The 19816-nt window shown below is 44.5% G+C and overlaps 1 protein-coding gene across 7 annotated transcripts in view; it reads left to right on the top strand.

The window, feature by feature from the left end:
• Nucleotides 1-4024: 4024 nt before the first annotated feature.
• XPNPEP1 (X-prolyl aminopeptidase 1) overlaps nucleotides 4025-19816 on the top strand; it is a 51792-nt gene continuing 36000 nt past the window's right edge. The window contains exons 1-5 of one of the 7 annotated variants that reach the window (XM_005225732.5): nucleotides 4025-4173; nucleotides 5549-5756; nucleotides 6521-6550; nucleotides 10541-10629; nucleotides 15846-15970. In XM_005225732.5, coding sequence (XP_005225789.1) covers nucleotides 15854-15970 — 117 coding nt within the window. In that variant the 5' untranslated portion in view covers nucleotides 4025-4173; nucleotides 5549-5756; nucleotides 6521-6550; nucleotides 10541-10629; nucleotides 15846-15853. 7 annotated transcript variants of the gene reach the window in all.

Raw genomic sequence — 19816 nt, 5'->3', positions numbered from 1 at the left:
TGCCTGGCAAAGGAGAACAAGGCTCTCTTCCAGCAATTGCCTCGGAAATTTTGTTGCATTGGTCCTGTTTCTGAGCCTGTCCCTGTGGCTTGTCCTGGAATCCAAGTGTTTCACCAAATAACTTGGACTGAGAGTAAGAGAGGGAAGGATGGAAGCAAAGATGGATCCTCAGGGGGAAATGCAAGAACGGTTACCAGAAAGATAATGGGTGAGTGCTGTGTGGCCAAAATAACAGTTCCACAGTTCATATACTTGAAACGTTTAGAACTCACTTTGTATTGTTTCCTAGGGCTTTCGTAACAAAATACCACAGACCGGGTGGCTCAAACAGAAATTTATTAACTCATAGCTCTGGAGGCTGGAAGTCCAAGACCAAGGCGCACTCAGTATTGGTTCCTTCTGAGAACCATGATGGAAAATCTGTTCCAAGCCTCTCTCCTAGCTTCTGGTGGCTTGCTGGCAGTCTTTGGAGTTCTTTGACTTATAGAGGCATTGCTCTGATTTCTGTTCTCATCTTCACATGGCATTTTCTCTGTGTTCAAATTCTCTCTTATAAGGACATCAGTAATTTTGATTAGGGATCCACTCTACCTGAGTACAATCTCATTCTAACTAACTATATCTACACTGCTCTACTTCCAAATAATGTCACCTTTTGAGGTTTTGGGGTTGAGGCTTCAACATATGAATTTTGGTAGGACACAATTCAAGCCATAACATATATCCATAAAATGTTTCTTTGTTGTTGTTGTTTGGTCATTAAGTCGTGTCAGACTCTTTGCAACCTCAAGGACTGCAGAATGCTAGGCTTCCCTGTCCTTCACTGTCTCCCAGACTTTGCTCAAATTCACTTCCACTGATGCAGTGATGCTATCTAACCAACTCATACTCTACTGCCCTCTTCTCCTTTTGCCTTAGATCTCTCCCAGCATCAGGGTCTTTCTTTGGTGGCTTAGATAGTAAAGAATCTGCCTGCAATGCAGGAGACTCAGTCTCAGTCCCTGGGTCAGAAAGATCCCCTGATGGAATGGCAACCCACTTCAGTATTCTTGCCTGGAGAATTTCATGGACAGAGGAGTCTGGTGTACTATAGTCCATAAGGTCGAAAAGGACTGGACACAACTGAGCGACTACAATGTTTCTGGTTACATTTAAAATCCATCCAGTCTGAGTTGGAATGATGAATCCAGTTGCTTCCTGCTTTCCACTGTATGGACTAAAAGACTGTATGAGGTGAACCCTAGTCAGTTAGTTCAGTCATTTACTTGTGTCCAACTCTTTGTGACCCCATGGACGGCAGCACACCAGGCTTCCCTGTCCATCACCAACTCTTGGAGCTTGCTCAGACTCGTGTCCATCGAGTTGGTGATGCCATTCAACCATCTCATCCTGTGTCGTCCCCTTCTCCTCCTGCCTTCAATCATTTCCCTTCTCCTCCTGCATCAAGGTCTTTTCTAATGAGTCAGTTCTTCACAACATGTGACCAAAGTATTGGAGCTTCAGCTTCAGCATCAGTCCTTCCGATGAATATTCAGGACTTATTTCCTTTAGGATTGACTGGTTTGATCTCCTTGCAGTCCAAGGGACTTTCAGAAGTCTTCTCCAACACCACAGTTCAAAAGCATCAATTCTTTGGCGTTCAGCTTTCTTTCTGGTCCAACTCTCACATCCATACATGATGTGAGACTAAGAGATTGTATGAGGACTATGAGATTGTATGAGGTGACCTCTAGGGTTCCTTCCATATAACCTAGTGATGATTCAGCGTCTGAGGGCGAGGAATCCATCCTGTCGCCTGAATGTACATCTCAGTCCAACCACTTACCAGCTTGTGGACTTTGGGCAAGTGACTTAACCTCTGCAAATCTGTCTCCTCAACAGTAAGATGAGGATGACAGTCTTTTACTCCTTGGGTTGTTGTGGTCGAGGCACAAAGTAAGTATTAGTCAACGTGACTGTTCAGACATGTGCGGACTTCAGAGATGGGAGGAGAGCCTGACATAACCCCAGTGTTCTCACCCTCTGCTGGTGATTCGGCTCAACAATTTCTCCCTGAGGTTCTCCTGAAAGAAATTCAAGATGGGGAGGGATGCTTTGTTATCCTGCAAACAGAAATTCAAATCCGGTTCAGAGAACACAAAGCATTTCTCTTTCTCCCCTAAAGCCAGATGCGATAAATCTCGAGCAGACTCTAGGCGATGTGATTATGAAATACCTGCTCCCTTTAGGTTCCACTTAATCTGTCTCTCTGACATCTATTTTTTTTTTTCCCTTACAACTTGATCTTTCCCACCATCTTTCAGATGTGGGCTGGAACCAGTCATTTTATTTACAATCTTTTTTTTGGCTTCATAAATTTGGGGAAATGAAACAGACATCTGCTACTTTCCAAGGCGCCACATCTTTTAGTTCTTTTATACTTTTTCTACAGGCCCTAATTTAGCTTGTCTAGATGCTGACTGAATAACAACTAGGACTCCAAGCTCTTGCTGCAGTGTAACTGCTTGCTACAGATGTATCAGGGCTTCACCAAGGTCAAAGGAAGAGGTGTAGATTGCTTTCATTCAGCAAATGTTTCTGAAGTGCTGACTTTGTTCCCAGTGTTGGTTTAATCACCAGGTTCATAACAATGAACAAGAGAGCCACCGTCCCTACCCTTGAGTACTGCACATTCTGGGGACATTCATTCAAGCAGAAAATATGTAAGGAGAACTTAGGACACGTCAGGTATTGTTCATCGTTAAACAACACAGACACCATTTCTGCACTAATGGCTATGATGTGTGTGTGTATAAGGTGGGGGCAGAATACAATATATACATACATATATTTTTTTATCATGTTAAAAGGTAGTAAGTGCTGTGGAAAAAAACAGAGCAGGGTAAGGGGATTAGGAATTTGGGGGGGAGTTACAATTTTAAATAGGGTGAGCATGGTAGGTCTGTTGAGAACGTGATGCTTGAGCAAAGACTTGAAGGCAAGAGGACGGGAAGGTGAGGAAGGGAGCCTGGATATTTGGGGGAAGAGCAAGTCCACGGGCTCTGGGGCATGAGTGTGCCCAACTTTTTCAAAGAAAGCAAGGAGGTCAGTTTTGCTGGAGCTGAGTGAGCAATGTGAGATCAGAAGGAAATGGTTAGGGACAAGTCAAGCAGAGTTTTTACCCTGAATGAAATGACGAACCAACAGAAAGTGCTAAGCAGAGCAAGGACATGATCTCAGACATGAAAGGGCTGACCTGGCTGGTAAGTTTAGGCTCGGCTGTGCAGATGCCGGTGGTATTAGCGAAGCCAGAATAATCAATCACAAGGGTGAGAAGGTACGACACAGACCTGGAGGGGGGACAGGTTGGGGTAGTGAGAAGAAGAGGCTGGATTACGGATTTGTATTGAAGATAGGACCAACACGATTTTCTGACAGACTGGATGTAGGGTGTGAAAGAGGAGGCAAGGATGCCTCCAACATCTATCCACTGACTGCGGGAGCACGGTTCTGTTTTGGTGCGTTGGGCCAGGAGTGCCGTTTGGACATAAGTTTGAGATGCCTATTAGCTATCCAAGTGGAGTGAGCAGCTGGCTTTTGCCTGTAAAATTGATTTTGGGAATATGCTTACGCTTCAGGAAGTGAGATCGTGTTGAGGCACTTTCAGAACTGGGCACGTCCTCCTCCTAAAAGCTAGAACATCCCTGAAGGGCAGCTCATCGCGCCGCTGCAGCCCCTTCGGCCGACAAAGCCCTTCTTTTTCCTCTTTGGGGAATGGCGAGAAAAATGAACCGAAACCACAAGCCACGGCACGGCCTCCATTCCCTCACTAGCCGCGAGGAAACAAGCTTGGGGATTGGGATGGGAACGCAGATGGGTTCAGAGGAATGGGGCGGTCCGGGGTGAGTGGGCGGGGCCTGGGGTAGGCGGGGCCGCGGCGCGGGCGCACGCCTCAGAGAGGGGCGTGGCCGGCCTGGCGCGCGCGCCGGCTTCCTCTGCTCCTGCAGGTCCGCCGGCGATCAGCTGGTCTGCGCTCCACTGACGTGGGCCCGGCACGTCACCGCCGAATGGCAGCCTCCAGAAAGGCACCGCGAGTAAGGTGAGGGCGCTCTGCCGGGGATCCGGCGTCCGGGCAGCGCGCGGCCCCCCGGGCCTGGGCACGCATATTGCACCCCGGAGGGCAGGGACAAGCGGGTGAGGAGCTGCGTGCGGCCCACCGCAGTCGGGCGCCGGCTGGGGCTGGCTGGAGCCCCCCGAGCGAGGCCACAGGGGAGGGAACTATGCAGCCGGGCAAGTTCCGGTTGGTTTCCAGCGGTCGCGGGCACCCCCAGGCAGCCCAAGCCAGGTCCCCGGACGTGTGTGTGTGCGGAGCTGCGGCTATCGGCCCAAGGGGGCGGTGGCCATCGCCGCCCCTTCCCCGGCCGGGTGAGAAGGCCCGTTCTGGCAGGAAGTTGACCCCTACTGGCTCTTCTCGGGGTTCGGGAAGGCGGGCGAGCCCTGCCCTCGCCCCTCTACCCTGGGGGGTAATCCTCAAATTACAACCCTGACAGTATGACACCTGCAGTTCGCCTTACTGATCTGTCACCGCCACAAGGATAGGCAACCGCGGGCCCTTCCCCACCCAAGTGTTTTCAGAGGCTAGGGAATAATACTTGGGCATAATCTCCAGGGAAGTCCCACCGGTAACCTGCCCTGGGTTCTCCCTGGATTCAGGGAGGTGAGAAGGATAATCCCCTGGTCTCACATTAACAGGGTGCAGCCTGTGCTTCCCCTATACCCAGGGAATACTTATCAGAGCAGCTAACAAAATGGGAGGAGGCTGCTAACAAAATGGGGGAGAGATAAGTTGAGGGTCACAAAGGTCAGAAGCCAAGCACCCTGGCAATCCACAGGAGGTCAGCCGTCCTCTAACCAGCTGAAACTTGAATGAATAGGCTTCGCAGCCTGGGCAGACTCACTTGCTGAACACAGACCAAGGCTTGTGCTTGTGTTTGTGAGTGGAGGGATCCCAAGCCGACCTTGAGTTGAACTTGGCCTTGCCACAGCGTGTTAGAGATGAGTAGAGAACCTGCGCACCCTGTGAAAGGATGTCTGATGTGTGGCTAACCTGCACAGGGAAGGAGCTGCCTGTGTGTTAAGTGCTGGAGGTGGGTTCAGACAAGTGGATCCTGAGTTAGGGCCCTAGGCTGAGAAGTAGCCTTTGAGGACCAAGTTGGTCTTTGCTGGTTTCATAGACTCACAACATTTTAGGGATAGAAGGGTTTTTAGGCATCAACTGAGAGAGCCTCTTTACCTCACACAGGAGGCCACTGAGAGCTGAGAGAAGGGGGCCATTTGCCCCAGGTACTTCCCCTAATGGCAGAACTTGAGTGCTATCACTGTAAACATGACTCGGTTTAGATGATGGAAACTGAACTCAAATTGACTTAGTTAAGGGGTTGAGCCAGCTTCTAATGTAGCTGAGTCCAGGTAACCACACCAGCTTCAGCCTTGGTTTCTCTCTTGTACTTCTTGGCTCTGATTTCTTTAGTGTTGGCTTCATTGTCAGGCAGACTTTCTCCTTTGGCAGATTATGACAATTGTAGTCTGACAGCCCCAGCAGAAATAGGGTCTTTTTACCTAACGGTTGGAGCAGAAATTCCAAATCTGATCCTCACTGGACCGATTTGATCCTGTGTTCATCATTGGTTTGGAAGGATGGATCGATCCTTTGTCCTTCGCTGGTTTGGAAGGATGGATTGAGCGGGCCTGGATCCCAGAACTTGGTGGGTGAACAGGTGAGACTCTTCCAACGCTGTGGGCTGAAAGTGGAGAAGAGACATTTTCAGAAGGAAAACCAAGGTGCTCTGACCAAAAGAGGGAGGGTTGGATTCTGGATAGGCAAAAATAACATTGCCCACTTCACCCTAGAATCTGTTCCATTCTACCCTTGTCTCACCTTACAGGACATGACTGAGCATCTTGGTCCTTGTTTTGCCCCATCCTGAGTGATATACATGTGTGATTCTCATCCTAGACTGGGGGCATGGGGAGGGTAATAACACTGCTGGGATTTCTTTAAAAAGAGAGAGGGAGAAAAATGTGCCATAACCATCTTATAAATAGATTGAATAGGAAGTTCTCTGCATGCTTCTTTCCTCTTACTCATCTTATGGCACATCATGACATCGAGAACGTGTTGGCTGGAGAAGGGGCTTCCCAGGTGGCTCAGTGGTAAAGAATCTCCTGCCCAGCAGGAGACATGGGTTCGATCCCTGGGTGGGTAAGATCCCCTGGAGAAGGAAATGGCTACCTGCTCCAGTATTCTTGCCTGGGAAATCCCATGAACAAAGGAGCCTGGCAGGCTGCAGTCCATGGGATTGCAAGAGTCAGACACGATAGTGACTAAACAACAGCCACAGGCTGAAGAAGTCCTGGGCAGGAGAAGAGCACTGAAGTGAACCTTGGGAGGCCTAGACTCTAGTTCTAGACTAGCTGTTTCATCAGATAGCTCTGAGGCCTTGAGCAATTTGTTGATCTCTGTTTCTCCATTTCTTTCTAGAGGTGGGAGCTGAGTTGGATCATCCCTCAGGTATATTCTAGCTCTAATATTTAATGATAACCTTGCTCCGAGAGCCTGAGAATGTGTCTGTCCAAGTTAGTGAAGGGTGGATGGATTTTGGACTCTGCAGAGACAGGATATGACAGGAGCATGATTGTTTTAATGTTTAGCTGCTTTGTGGCTCCTTTGATCCTTACAGGAATATGGAGTTGGTGATGCTGACAGAGAGTGCCTGAACTCAAGTTCTCTGGGAACATCACCTGTCAGACTGATTTCTCATCTTGTCTTTGCAGCTCCTAATGTTTATGGCCTGTGGCGAGTTGTTTCTTCTCATGTAAAGTGAATAATAGGGCTGCTTTTGAATAGTTTCCCTCCAGCTCTCTTGTCCTGTGTGTGAACCAGTCAGTTGAGTATGTAGAGAAATTGACTTCCTTGGCTCACTGTCTTTTAAATGGGTATATGAAGTCAAGGGAAATCAGGTAAGAATGTGACTTGTTTTCTGTCCAAGGAAAAGAGGTTTTTTACTTTGTAAAATATTATAACAACTTTATTGAGATATAATTCATGTACCACACAATTTACCTATTAAAAAGTACAATTCAGTGGTTTTGAGAATATTCCCAGAGTTGTACAACCATCACCATGATCAGTTTTTAGGACATTTTAATCCTCCCTGGAAGAAGCCCTGTACACAGTGCAGTCACTCCTTATTTCCAGCTCCATCCTACGTCTAAGCACCCACTGCCTACTCTCTCTCTATGGATTTGTTTCTTTTGGACACTGCATATGAAATCATACAATATATGATCGTCTTTGGCTTTTTTCACTTAGCATAAAATGTTTTCCAGCTTTACTACGTTGGATTACTACTGATTACTACAGCATATATCAGTTGGAGAAGGCACTGGTGACCCACTCCAGTACTCTTGCCTGGAAACTTCCATGGATGGAGGAGCCTGGTAGGCTGCAGTCCATGGGATCGCTGAGTTGGACATGACTGAGCAACTTCACTTTCACTTTTCACTTTCATGCATTGGAGAAGGAAATGGCAACCCACTCCAGTGTTCTTGCCTGGAGAATCCCAAGGACGGGGAAGCCTGGTGGGCTGCTGTGTATGGGGTCACACAGAGTTGGACACGACTGACGTGACTTAGCAGCAGCAGCAGCATATATCAGTAATTATTCCTTTTTATTGCCAAATAATATTCCATTGTATGTTTAGACCACTTTTATTTATCCATCAACTGATGGATGTTTGGGTTGTTTCTACTTTTTGAATATCATGAATAATGCTTCTGTGAACTTTGTTGTTAAGTTTTTAGGTGGACTTGTGTTTTCAGTTTCCTTTGGTATGTACCTAGGAGTGAAATTGCTGGGTCATAGGCTAAGACTGTATTTAATCTTTTGAGGAATGCTGGACTGTTTTCCAAAGCTACTGTACTATTTTACATTCCCACCAGTGAATTTCTGGTTGTTCCAATTTTGCCATGTCCTTGCCCATACTTGTTACTGTCTTTTTTTTTTTTTTTTTCATTATAATCTTCCTAGGGGGTGTGAAGCGGTATCTCATTGTGGTTTTCATTTGCATTTCCTTTATGAATAATGATGCTGAAAATCTCATGTTGATTATTGGCCACTTCTCTATCTTCTTAGGAGAGATGTCTATTTGGAGTCTTTGACCATTTAAAAGTTTTAATATTTTTCTTTTTATTGTTGAGTTGTAATAGTCCTTTTTAAAAAAAGTTTTATTTATTTTTGGCTGTGCTGGGTCTTTGTTGCTGGGTGCCACCTTCTCTAGTTGTGGTGAGTGGAGGCTGCTTTCTAGTTCAATGTATGGGCTTCTCATTTTAGCGGCTTCTCATTTCAGGCTCTAGGGCATGTGGGCTTCAGTAGTTGCGGCTCATGGGGTTAGTTGCCCCTTGGCTTGTGGGATCTTCCCAGACCAGGGACTGAACCCCTGTGCCCTGTATTGGCAGGTGGTTGCTTAACCACTGGACCACCAGGGAAGTCCCTATAGTAGTTCTTCATATACTCTGGATACCAGAATCTTATCATATATTTGAGTTGCAAATATTTTATTTTATGGGTTGTCTTTTCACTTTCTTCATGGTATCCTTTGAAGCATTAAAGTCTTTAATGAAGTCCTGTCTGTTTTTCTTTTGCTGCATATGCTTTTGATGTCATATCTAAGAAATCATTGCCTAATTCAAAGTCAGGCAGATTTATGTCTATGTTTTCTTCTAAGAAAACATTTATGTCTGTGATCCATTTTGAGTTAATTTTTGTATGTGGTGTGAAGGTGGAAGTTCAGCTTCCTTCTTTTACATGTGGATATCCATTTGTCCCATCATCATTTGTTGAAGGGACTGTATTTTTCTCCATTAGATGTTGTTGTTGTTGTTCAGTCCCTAAGTCGTGTCCTACCCTTTGCAACTCCATGGGGTGCAACGTGCCAGGCTTCCCTGTCCTTCACCATCTCCCAGAGTTTGCTCAAACTCATGTCCATTGAGTTGGTGATACCTTCCAATCATCTCATTCTCTGTTGCCCCCTATTCCTCTTCCCCTCAGTCTTTCCCAGCATCAGAGTCTTTTCCAGTGAGTCAGCTGTTTGCATCAGGTGGCCAAAGTATTGGATCTTCAGCTTCAGCATCGGTCCTTTCAATGAATATTCAGGGTTGTTTTCCTTTAGGATTGACTGGTTTGATTTCCTTGCAGTCCAAGGGACTCTGACTCTCAAGAGTCTTCTTCAGCACAACAGTTCAGAAACATCAGTTCTTTGGCACTCACCTTCTTTATGGTCCAGCTCTCACATCCATACATGACTACGGGAGAAACCATAGCTTTGACTATACGAACCTTTGTCGGCAAAGTGATGTCTCTGCTTTTTAATACGCTGTCTAGGTTTGTCATAGCTTTTCTTCCAAAGAGCAAGTCTCTTTTAATTTTGTGGCTACAGTCACCATCAGCAGTGATTTTGGAGCCCAAGAAAATAAAGTCTGCCACTGTTTCCATTCCGCACCTGCCCCTCCCCATCCGACCCCGCCCAATCTTTTGCTATGAAGCAGTGGGATCAGATGCCATGATCTTCGTTTTTGGAATGTTGAGTTTTAAGCCAGTTTTTTCACTCTCCTCTTTCACCCTCATCAAGAGGCTCTTTAGTTCTCTGCTTTCTGCCGTTAGAGTGGTATCATCTACATATCTGAGGTTGTTGATATTTCTCCTGGCACTATTGATTCCAGCTTGATTCATCTAGCCCAGCATTTCCTATGATGTACTCTGCATGTACGTTAAATAAGCAGGGTTACAGTATACAGCCTTGAAATACTCCTTTCCCAATTTTGAACCAGTCCATTGTTCCATGTCTCGTTCGAATTGTTTCTTGACCTGCATACAGATTCTTAGGAGGTGGATCTGGTTGTTGTTGTTTAGTCGCTAAGTTGTGTCCAACTCGTTTGTGATCCCATGGACTGTAACCACCCGCCAGGTTCCTCTGTCCATGGGATTTCCCAGGCAAGAATACTGTGGTGGGTTGCTATTTCCTTCTCCAGGGGATCTTCCTGACCCAGTGGTTGAACCCATGTCTCCTATATTGGCAGGCATATTCTTTACCACTGAGCCACCAGGGAAGCCCTCATTGATATATAAGGCTATCTTTATGCCAGTACCACACTGTCTTGATAACTGTAGTTTTATTAATTTTGAAATCAGGAAGGGTTGAATCCTTCAACTTTGTTCTTTTTCATGATTGTTTTGGTTATTTTGGATTATTTGCATTTCTGTATGAATTTAGGATCTGCTTATAGTGGAAGAAAATTCATGAATTAGAGACTGAAATTGAGATTTACCTGCCATGGTGATGTTTTATCTGAAACTTACTTATTTCATCACTGATATTGGGGTGAGAGATTTTCCATCTCATAAAGGAAAATTGCTTAGTCAAGTTGATGTTCCTCTCTGACTAAACCTTGCCACGTTTACTGAGGTCAAAGTCTGCAATAGCCTATTTTTTCTCTTCCTTAGGGCAAATTACCAGGATTTTCAGCTGAAAAATTTAAGAATAATTGAACCTAACGAGTTGACATACTCTGGAGACCCAGGTGTGGAAACAGGTAATAATTTTGCCTCTTACTTTAGATGGAACATCTCAGAAGGATTTTAGATTCCCCTACTTCAGCACCAAGTTGAGAGAGAAGGGAGGGTAAGCGATTAATAATTGATCATGACTAGGGCTGAGGGGATGTATGCCCAGAAATTAAAAACCATTTTGTCTTTTGGCTTCCTGAGTTGTTGCTTATTGTGTGTATGTATGTATTTTATGTATATGTGTGTGTGTGTGTGTGTGTGTGTGTATGTATAAACATATATATGTTACTTTTTTCAGTAGAAAGTAGAGAGAGATGGTTTTTGAATTCATTGTTCTTGGCATGGTGGTGATGGTGGTGGTAGTGGTAGAGATAGGTTGTTATTGAAAAAGTTCTAGTCTGATTTTTCTAATTTCTAATATAATTTATTGACATCCTTAGAGATTGGCTTTCAGTTTTCATCTTAAGACTATGAAATAAGTCTATAATGCATTACTGTGCTTTATAAATTGAACAGGCATTCAGGAAAATCCTCTGGGGAAAAATTTCTGGAACCATATCCTCTTCCCAGAACTGATTAGTTATATTGTTGGGTTGCCAGAAACCCAAATTCCAAAAAAAAGTGGTATATTTCTGTATTTCCAGTCCCTTTTCTTTGGACTACCCAGGAGAACTACAGTGTTACCTTGTAGTTGACTGAAAAAGATCAATCCCACGAAGCACATTAGAAACTATAACTGATTTCTCTTTGGAAGATCAATGCTGTAACTATATGCAGTTTTAGGTCCTTTTTCTTTAAAAATGTAGCTGTATCCAACACATTTTGGGCCATGCTGGAGGAAGGAGAGGAAGGAATGAGAAGAGGAAGTAGGAAAGGGAAAAGTGATAGAACCATTGGATTTAGAGTTTGGTGAGAATTTCTCTTTCTTTTTATTACGTATGAAGAAATAGAGCTTCAGGGAGCTTCAGTTGTCTGAGGTTGTAAATTCCAGCTGGAAACTGGAGCCCACTTGTTTTGACTCCTTTGGTTTTAGAGTTGCTTTAAGAGAGCTGCCTCTGTTATGTTCTCTAGATAAGATGATGTATCAGTGCATGGGCTTGGTAATTGAATCCTTGGGTCCTTATCCTGATGACCCACTTGACTTGGGTCATCAAGTATTTGACTTCTGTTTATTTATCTGTAAAATGGGAAGAGTTGAACCTCCCTGGGCAGGGATTATTATGAGGATTAACCACTAATGTATGTAAAGTTCTTGGCCCTTGCTCAGCAGTGGGACAGAGCAACAAACTCTAAAGCTCTGGGTGCTGGAGGAGCAGCTTGGCATCTGTGAAAATGCTAAGATGCCGAAATTGGAGTAAACCAGCCCCTTCTATTCTCGTAACAAGACGTGTAGGAATCCCAGCTGGTGCTTCAGATTCAGATTGAAGTAATATTTCTTGAGCTTCTACAGCATATCCGTTGCCGTGTATGGTGCTTACACACAGGCTGTCATGTTAAATTTTTCTAGCCACCCAGTGAGGTAAATAGGGGGTGCTCTTCATGTAATTCCAAGCAGCGAAAAGTCTTTTGTTTGTGATAAAGGTTGAAGGCTTAGGAACTTATTTCTAAACGCAGATCCACATATGCAAGAGACTTTCAAATGAGTCATTCTTTTTCGAGCATGATTTAAAAATACCTGGCAATGTATGCGCTAAGTTTACATCACGTACTAGGTTTGTTGTTCTTGGCTCCCCACGTCTCTGCACACCCTGATTAGCTCTTGGCTGCTTCTAACGTTTCTGAAAAGTAATGGGATGTGGAATGAGCAGATGCTAAAATACGGCATCTTCTAGGATCCTAGCTTTTTTTCACAGAAGATTCATCGCTGTTATGTTGAGTCTGAAAAGATAGGCACAGAGCTGTGACACTCATTCAGCCATCTTCGAGTGAGCTTTTGCGTGTATGAGATGCTGGGCTAGATACATGGATTCAGGGATGAAGATGACATGGCCCCCGCCTTAAGGAGAAGCAATATAGCCACCATTTCTCACCATTTTTCATATTGCTTTCATAGTTACTGTAGTTAATTGTGTATCTACCTCTAGTAATTGCAAACACAACATTTACTATGTGCCAGGCACTGCTTCTAAATGCTTTCCACATGGCAGTCCATTTAATCCTCATAAAAACTAGCCTATGAGGATCACAGCCATGGTTTTCGTTTCCTCCATCCTGACTGTCATTTCAGCTGCCTGCGCAGTGGTTGGGTCTCGTGATTATACCTGCTTTGTCTCCTCCGCAACTCTAGCTGCTCACCCGTTCACTCACTTGTAAGGCCTGCTGTCCTGCAGCCACCTTTTCTCATTGTGTCCATCTCCATGATAGCTGCCTCCATGGCCACAGCCCATTTGTTGCCTCAGCCACAGCCATCCTATCTTCTGGCTGTGGTATTGGGAATCTTTGCATTGAGTCTCATACAAGTGACAAAGACGTGTCTGCATCAGACCGAGGACACTGACCAAATGTGAGGGGCACGAAGGATGAGGAAGGCAGGCTCAGGGGAGATGTTAATAGTGGTGAGGGTGGCAGGGGGCATTGTGGAGGAAAGAGTGAAGATGCCCCTGTAGTGGAGTGAAACTAAGGATGCTGGTGATCCTGAGGGAGGCCAGTCTGGAGGAGGAATGTATTGATGAGGCAAGAGATGGTGATGAAGGTCAGAGTGCGTGCTGAGGAAGCAGGCTGTGTTGACCAGGAAGCAGAGATGTCCTTGACCGGCTCCATCTTGCCTTTGATGGTTTTCAGTGTGTGCTTGCCGTGCTAAGTCATGTCAGTCGTGTTGGACTCTTTGTGACCCTATGGACTATAGCCAGACTCCTCTGTCTGTGGGATTCTCCAGGCATAAACACTGGAGTGGGTTGCCATTCCCCCAGGGGATCTTCTTGACCCAGGGATTGAACTCATGTCTCTTATGTTTCCTGCATTGGCAGTCGGGTTCTTTCCCACTAGTGCCACCTATAACTGAAGACTTTGTGCTTGCCATTGGGTCTGTTGACTTTACTGATGAAGTTAGTAACTGATACTATTGATCCGTACTACAGTCAGCTCAATAAACACCTAGTCAGTGCCAGCAAAATCCTTAAATCAGGATGTGTCCAAATAGAAGTCACATTCTTCTATTTGGAAGAACAGGAAATTAATGATGTCAAAAGAAAATACACTGGTTTCTATCATATAGTTGCTTTCTAAAATTCCAGATGCTCAGGCTGTACTCCTCCCTAGGTAGCTGTCATGTGCCACCAAGGTTGGAACTGTTCCAAAGGATGTCTACGTTTTTGCTTGATTTTTAAAAATATTAAATTGCTCAGAAATATGATTCGGAAGCACAAATTTATTTTGAAACCCCGAAAGACATCATAATAAAGTTTTCGGATGCTAGCAAGCTTGTGAAGTCACAATAGGTTTTATTTTGAACCCAGTGGAGGTATTAATATATAAGTTTAGGTCATTAGATACTTCTGATCCCTCTTTTTTATGTACATAAGAAATTATAGGCTCAGTAGGACAGACAAAAGGAAAGGATGTCCCTCTGAAAAGTATTTAGAAGGAACTGTAATGCAGGGATCATGGACATGTTTGATTCATGAACAGGACTGTTTCTGGTGTCTCTCTCTTTTGGAAACTTCTGTCTTTTGGAAACTTCTGAGTGGGAGCCCTAAGGCCAGTAACTGAAGCTGCCCTTGCAGATTATGAATAAGATGGGGCACTTTCCCAGTGAGTCCCAAGATTAGTATTATACCCTGTAGGGGAATCTATTGGAGATAACCATAGAGACTGAGGCTTTTATAGCCCAAGGTGGTGGTGGTGATGGAGAAGCACCAGATAAAACTGTTAAAGAAAAAGAACCAAAATAAAAAAAGAGGTCCATACCTAGCAGACTATAAGCTACAATGAGTCAGAGTACACACTTTTTTTGGCAGATTTATTGATTTATTTTATTTTTGGCTGTGCTGAGTCTTCCTTGCTGCACTTGGGCTTTGTCTAGCTACAGTAGGAGGGGGCTGCTCTTCATTGCAGTGCGTGGGCTTCTCATAGCAGTGGTTTCTCTTGTTGCAGAGCATTGGCTCTAGGGCGTGTGAGCTTCAGTGGTTGCAGCTTGGGCTCAGTAGTTGTGGCTTCCAGGCACCAGAGCAATAGCTCAGTAGTTGTGGCACACAGGCAGGCTTAGCTGATCTGCAGCATGTGGGAGCCTCTGCAACCAGGGCTTGAATTCATGTCTCCTGCATTGGCAAGTGGATTCTTAACCACTAGATCACCAGGGAAGCTCAGGGTATAAATTCTTAAAGATAACCTGTAGTACAATGGCCTCAATATAACTCTCCATTATTTATAGGATGGTGCATTAGGATGTTTTTGGTTAAGCCAAGTATTTTTTGTTTGTTTGAAAAATTGGTTGGTAAAATCCCAAAGTCTGAAAACACCAAATGCTGCCTAGGATGTGGACCAGTGAATTTATTAACGGTGACAATGCAAAATGGCACAGCCACATTAGCAGACATTTGGTAGTTTCTTACAAACCAAATATCCTCTTACCATATGATCCAGCAGTCATGCTCCTTGGTATTTAGCCGAAGGAACTGAAAACTTACGTCCATACAAAAACCTACAACATGGATGTTTATAGCGGCTTTATTCAAAATTGCCAAAACTTGGGAACAACCAAGATGTCCTCCAGTTTGTGAATGGATAAATATTAATAAGCTGTGGCACATCCAGACAATGGAATAATAGTCAGCAATAAAAAGAGATGAACTATTAAGTCATGAAAAGACATGGAGGAACCTTAAATCCACATTGCTAAGTGAAAGAAGCCAATCTGAAAAGGCTTTATACTGTATGATTACAACAGTGTGACTTCCTGGAAATGGCAAAACTATGAAGGCAGTAAAAAGATTAGTCACATCAAGGGATTGGAGGAGAGAAAGGAAGGATGAATAGGCTGAGCAGAGAGGATTTTAGGGCAATGAAAACTATTAAACTCTTAAATCATAATGATAGGTACACGTCACTATACATTTGTCAAAACCCATAGAATGTGCAGCACCAACAGTGAACTCCAGGGTAGACTATGGACTTTGGAGGATCATGGCGTTTCAGTGTAGATCATCAGTTTTTATACCACGTACCTCTCTGGAACTCAGTTGGTCATTGAGTTACGTGGGGGCAGTCTGACTGGTTTTGGAACAAACTCTCCCTGTTGTTGCAGACAGCAGAATGGCTCCAAAGATAACTTCAGAGCTGCTTCGGCAGCTGAGACAAGCCATGAGGAACTTGGAGTATGTGACGGAACCAATCCAGGCCTACATCATCCCGTCGGGAGACGCCCATCAGGTACTGAGTGGAGATGGGCTGTTGATGGGATTCATCAACCCCTCCTTTGGTTTCCTCCTTTCCCCCCTCAGCGTGTTTGTACTCTAGGATTCTAGTTGTCAAACCACATCTAAGTGTGTCCTCCAGGGCTCGGCACAGGAACTGTGTCCATTTGAACAGTTTCTTAACCATAGGATTTCTCAGAGCCTTTGATATACTAGGGTGCACTGTGTAACTCTAAGAAGCAGATGAAATACTCAGCATTTTCCAGATTTAAATGTCTGTGGAATTTCCAGTCATCTCAGAGTGGAGTAGGGGACTCCATGTTCCAGGGAATTCCTTTGTCTGTTGATCTTCAGTAGCAGTTTCTATACAATAATGGGTTCGAACTTGCTCCTTGAAGAGGGGAGAGAAAGGGGAGAATAGTATGTAAAGAGGAGAGGCCGTTGAAGAGGAGAATCTGGCAAGTGAAAGTGGTTGAAAGGTTGAAGGAGGAGGTGGGAGAGCAGGTGTTAAGTGTAGAAGCAGAAGATCAAGCAGGACAGGGAGTTGTTGGATGTGGGAAGACGTGGTGGCCGGGTACATTAATGTTAAGTTTAGTAGGCAGTGGGGAGATAGAGAGAGACGTGGGATTTAGGGTGGGGATTTGGTAATGGAATTCTTCCATTCGCCTCTGTTGTTTAGATGAACAGGATTCAGAGTTTCATCTTTCGTCTTGACTGAGGACTGAACGTGAGTAGGTAGCAGAGCTAGCACAAGTCGGGCCTTAGGAGTGTAGGTAGCAAAGGAGGCAGGCATCCACCATTTAAGAAGGACAGACCTTGGCCTTATCCTCAGGGAACTCCTTTCTTCTTCCCCTGCCTGGGTACTTCTGATGGGCCCTTACCTGCTTCCTGTCTGTCCCAGAGTTCAGCCTTTGGACTTGGGCTTCAGGTCACATGGATTCTCTGCCGGATTCATCAGTGGTGTTTTTCATTCTCTTGCCTTTTAAGCATCAGGCAGTTGCCCTGGATTGATATGACTGTAACTGTCCTATCTCAGTATTGGGTGGGATGGTGGAGCACATCAGGTAGCAGTTGGTATAGGGTCTTCCGTAAGTCCCTGTATCAGTAAGGTTCTCCAGAGAGACAGAACCAAACGCATGCATATGGGGAGAGAGGGAGAGAAAAGAGAGAGAGATTATGATATTTTGAGCAGTGGCTCACATAACATCAGCTCCCTTGGTTCTCAGGCTTCGGTTTGAACTGGAGTTACACCTCTGGCTTTCCTGGTTCTTCAGCTTGCAGAGGGTACCAGGGATGTTTTCACATCAAAGGCCTGAGAACCAGGAATGCTGAAGTCTGAGAGCAGGAAAAGATGGATGTCTCATCTCAAACAGGAGAGAGCAAATTTGCCCTTTCTGCTCCTTTTTGTTCTTTTTAGACTCTCAACGGATTGGATGCTGCCCCTGTATATCTGAGGGTGATCTTTATTGGGTCTGCCAACTCAAATGTTAATCTTTTCCAGAAACAACCTCACAGACACACCCAGAAATAATGTTTTACCAGCTTGCTATCTGGGAATCCCTTCACCCAGTCAAGGCCACCTAATATTAACCCTCACAGCCTCGCACACTGTTGTCTGAAATCGGGTCTGTCCTTTCAGAGTCTCACAAGCTGTCATGGAGCCCCAGCCAAACTCCTAATAGCTTTGCTTTATTTGTGAACCTTCACCTCCAGGTGAGGCCTCATTGTATGGAAAGATGTGACCTGTTAGTATTACTTGCTTCAACCTTTGAAGATTTTTTCCACTTAAGAGTGTATGGAAACTTTGTGATGTTGGTGTTTCAGTTTTCTTTTGCCTAAAGTTAGGATAAAATCTGCCTGTTTACGGACAGAGGAGCCTGGCAGGCTACAGTCCATAGGGTCGCAAAGAGCCGGACACCACTTAGTGACTAAATAACAACAAATAGGCCCAAAGTAATTTCTTATTCACCTTTGGGAATGGCAGCGACACTGGCCAAACCCCAGGTGATGTTCCAGGCTTCCACTTAGTGTTTCATCTCCTATAATGGGTCTGGAATTTCAGAATTGGATGGCCCCTCCATGGATAAGAAAGCTGAATCTCTAATCGTGGAAAAATGTCCTGAAAACAGAAAGTTAAGCTTGCTTGATATTAGCTGTGATTTTTCATTGCAGAAGTTACTGTTTAGGCTCATAAACTTATATTCTTGGACTCTTGCTGTCCTCTTCTCTTTCACCACACCCGCCCCCCATTTTTCTTTTATAATCTTTGACTATCATTTCTATTGCTGTAGCCTAGCCATCCTCCTTGCCAGGCAGGAGAAGCTGTGTTTTGTGTGTCTGATGCATGTTTCCTGACTGCCATAACAGGGCTAAGTATTGGGTACTGGCTAAGTAGAGGGCCAGCAGTTGGCATATTGGTATGTGTATGGGCTCTAGAAACTGTCTGGGTTCTGGTGCCAGATTTGTCACTTAACTAGCTGCTTGATCTCAAGTTAGTTACCTCAAATTCCTAAGTGGTAGTTAAACTCTCTGGGTCTCAGTTTCCCTATCAGCAAAAAAGGGATAGTGACATACCTATCTCATAGGGCTGTTACTAGGATTAAATGAGTTAAAAGATATAAATGCTTAAAGTGTATCTGTCACCTAATAAGTCTCTCTATATTTGTTGCTATTATTACTATTATAGTGATGAATGAAGGGAAATGTTCCCTTAAAGAGTAGATAGCCCCTGTCACAAATATAATACAAAGTTCAACTAGTAAATCTCATAGGGAAGAACCCAGTCAGTCCAATAGAAATATGTGAGGCATGTATGTAGTTTAACAATTCTAATATTTATGGTGGAAAAAAGGAAAAAGAAACAGTGAAACAATTTTTTTACCCCAGTATGTCTAACATATTGTCATTTCATCACATCATCAGTATAAAAATCATCAATGATATAATTTACATTCGTTTTTTTATACTAGGGCTTAAATTCCGGTATCTACTTTATTACAGAACATCTCAACTTAAGTGTAGAGTGTAGACTGTTCATTGGAAATATTTGATCTGTATTTAGATTTCATAAGATCTACAGTTGAAAAGTGGACTTAGGTGCCAAAGTTTTTCCAAACATAGTTAAAAAAATTTATAATAATAGAGTCTTGAGCATCAGTTTTAAAATTTAAGTTAATTGAAATGAAATAAAATTAAACATTTAGTTTCTCAGTCACATTAGCCACATTTCAGGTGCTTGGTAGCCACATGTGTCTGGGGGCTACTGTAATGGTCAGCACAGATTTAGGTAAAGTGCAGACTGAGCTCATTGGTCAGAGAGAATATTTGAAGCTGGCAGGGTAAGGAAGGCTGCATGATGGAATTGCATCATGTTCACATTCCTATTTAAAGGTAGCAGGGACCCACTGTGGGTCTTTGGACAAGAGGGTGATGCGATCAGTCAGTGGGAGCAGTGTTCAGTGTAGATTGGAGAAGGGAGACACTGGGAACTGAGAGCCCTATTTGGAGGTCATTGCGGGATCCTGGAGTGAGGGTGCAGAGGTCCTGGACTTTGGTGCTGTCCTTAGGAGCAGCGAATAAGGGAAGGATTTAGAGGAGAAGCAGTGGATAGACTCGGAGAAGGCAATGGCAACCCACTCCAGTGTTCTTGCCTGGAGAATCCCAGGGACGGGGGAGCCTGGTGGGCTGCCGTCTATGGGGTCACATGGAGTCGGACACGACTGAAGCGACTTAGCAGCAGCAGCAGCAGATAGACTGAGCATGAACCTTGCAGGCAGATGAATGAGGGAATGGGGAAGTTCGGAGACTGGGAGGGTTTGTGGTGCCATCCACAGAAAGAAATGAGAAGACCCACGTTCTTGTT

The sequence above is a fragment of the Bos taurus genome, chromosome 26, assembly GCF_002263795.3.
Source record: "Bos taurus isolate L1 Dominette 01449 registration number 42190680 breed Hereford chromosome 26, ARS-UCD2.0, whole genome shotgun sequence".
In the NCBI taxonomy this organism is placed as follows: domain Eukaryota; kingdom Metazoa; phylum Chordata; class Mammalia; order Artiodactyla; family Bovidae; genus Bos; species Bos taurus.
Note: the sequence above shows the minus strand (reverse complement) of the source record. Positions and strands in the feature narration are given on the sequence as shown.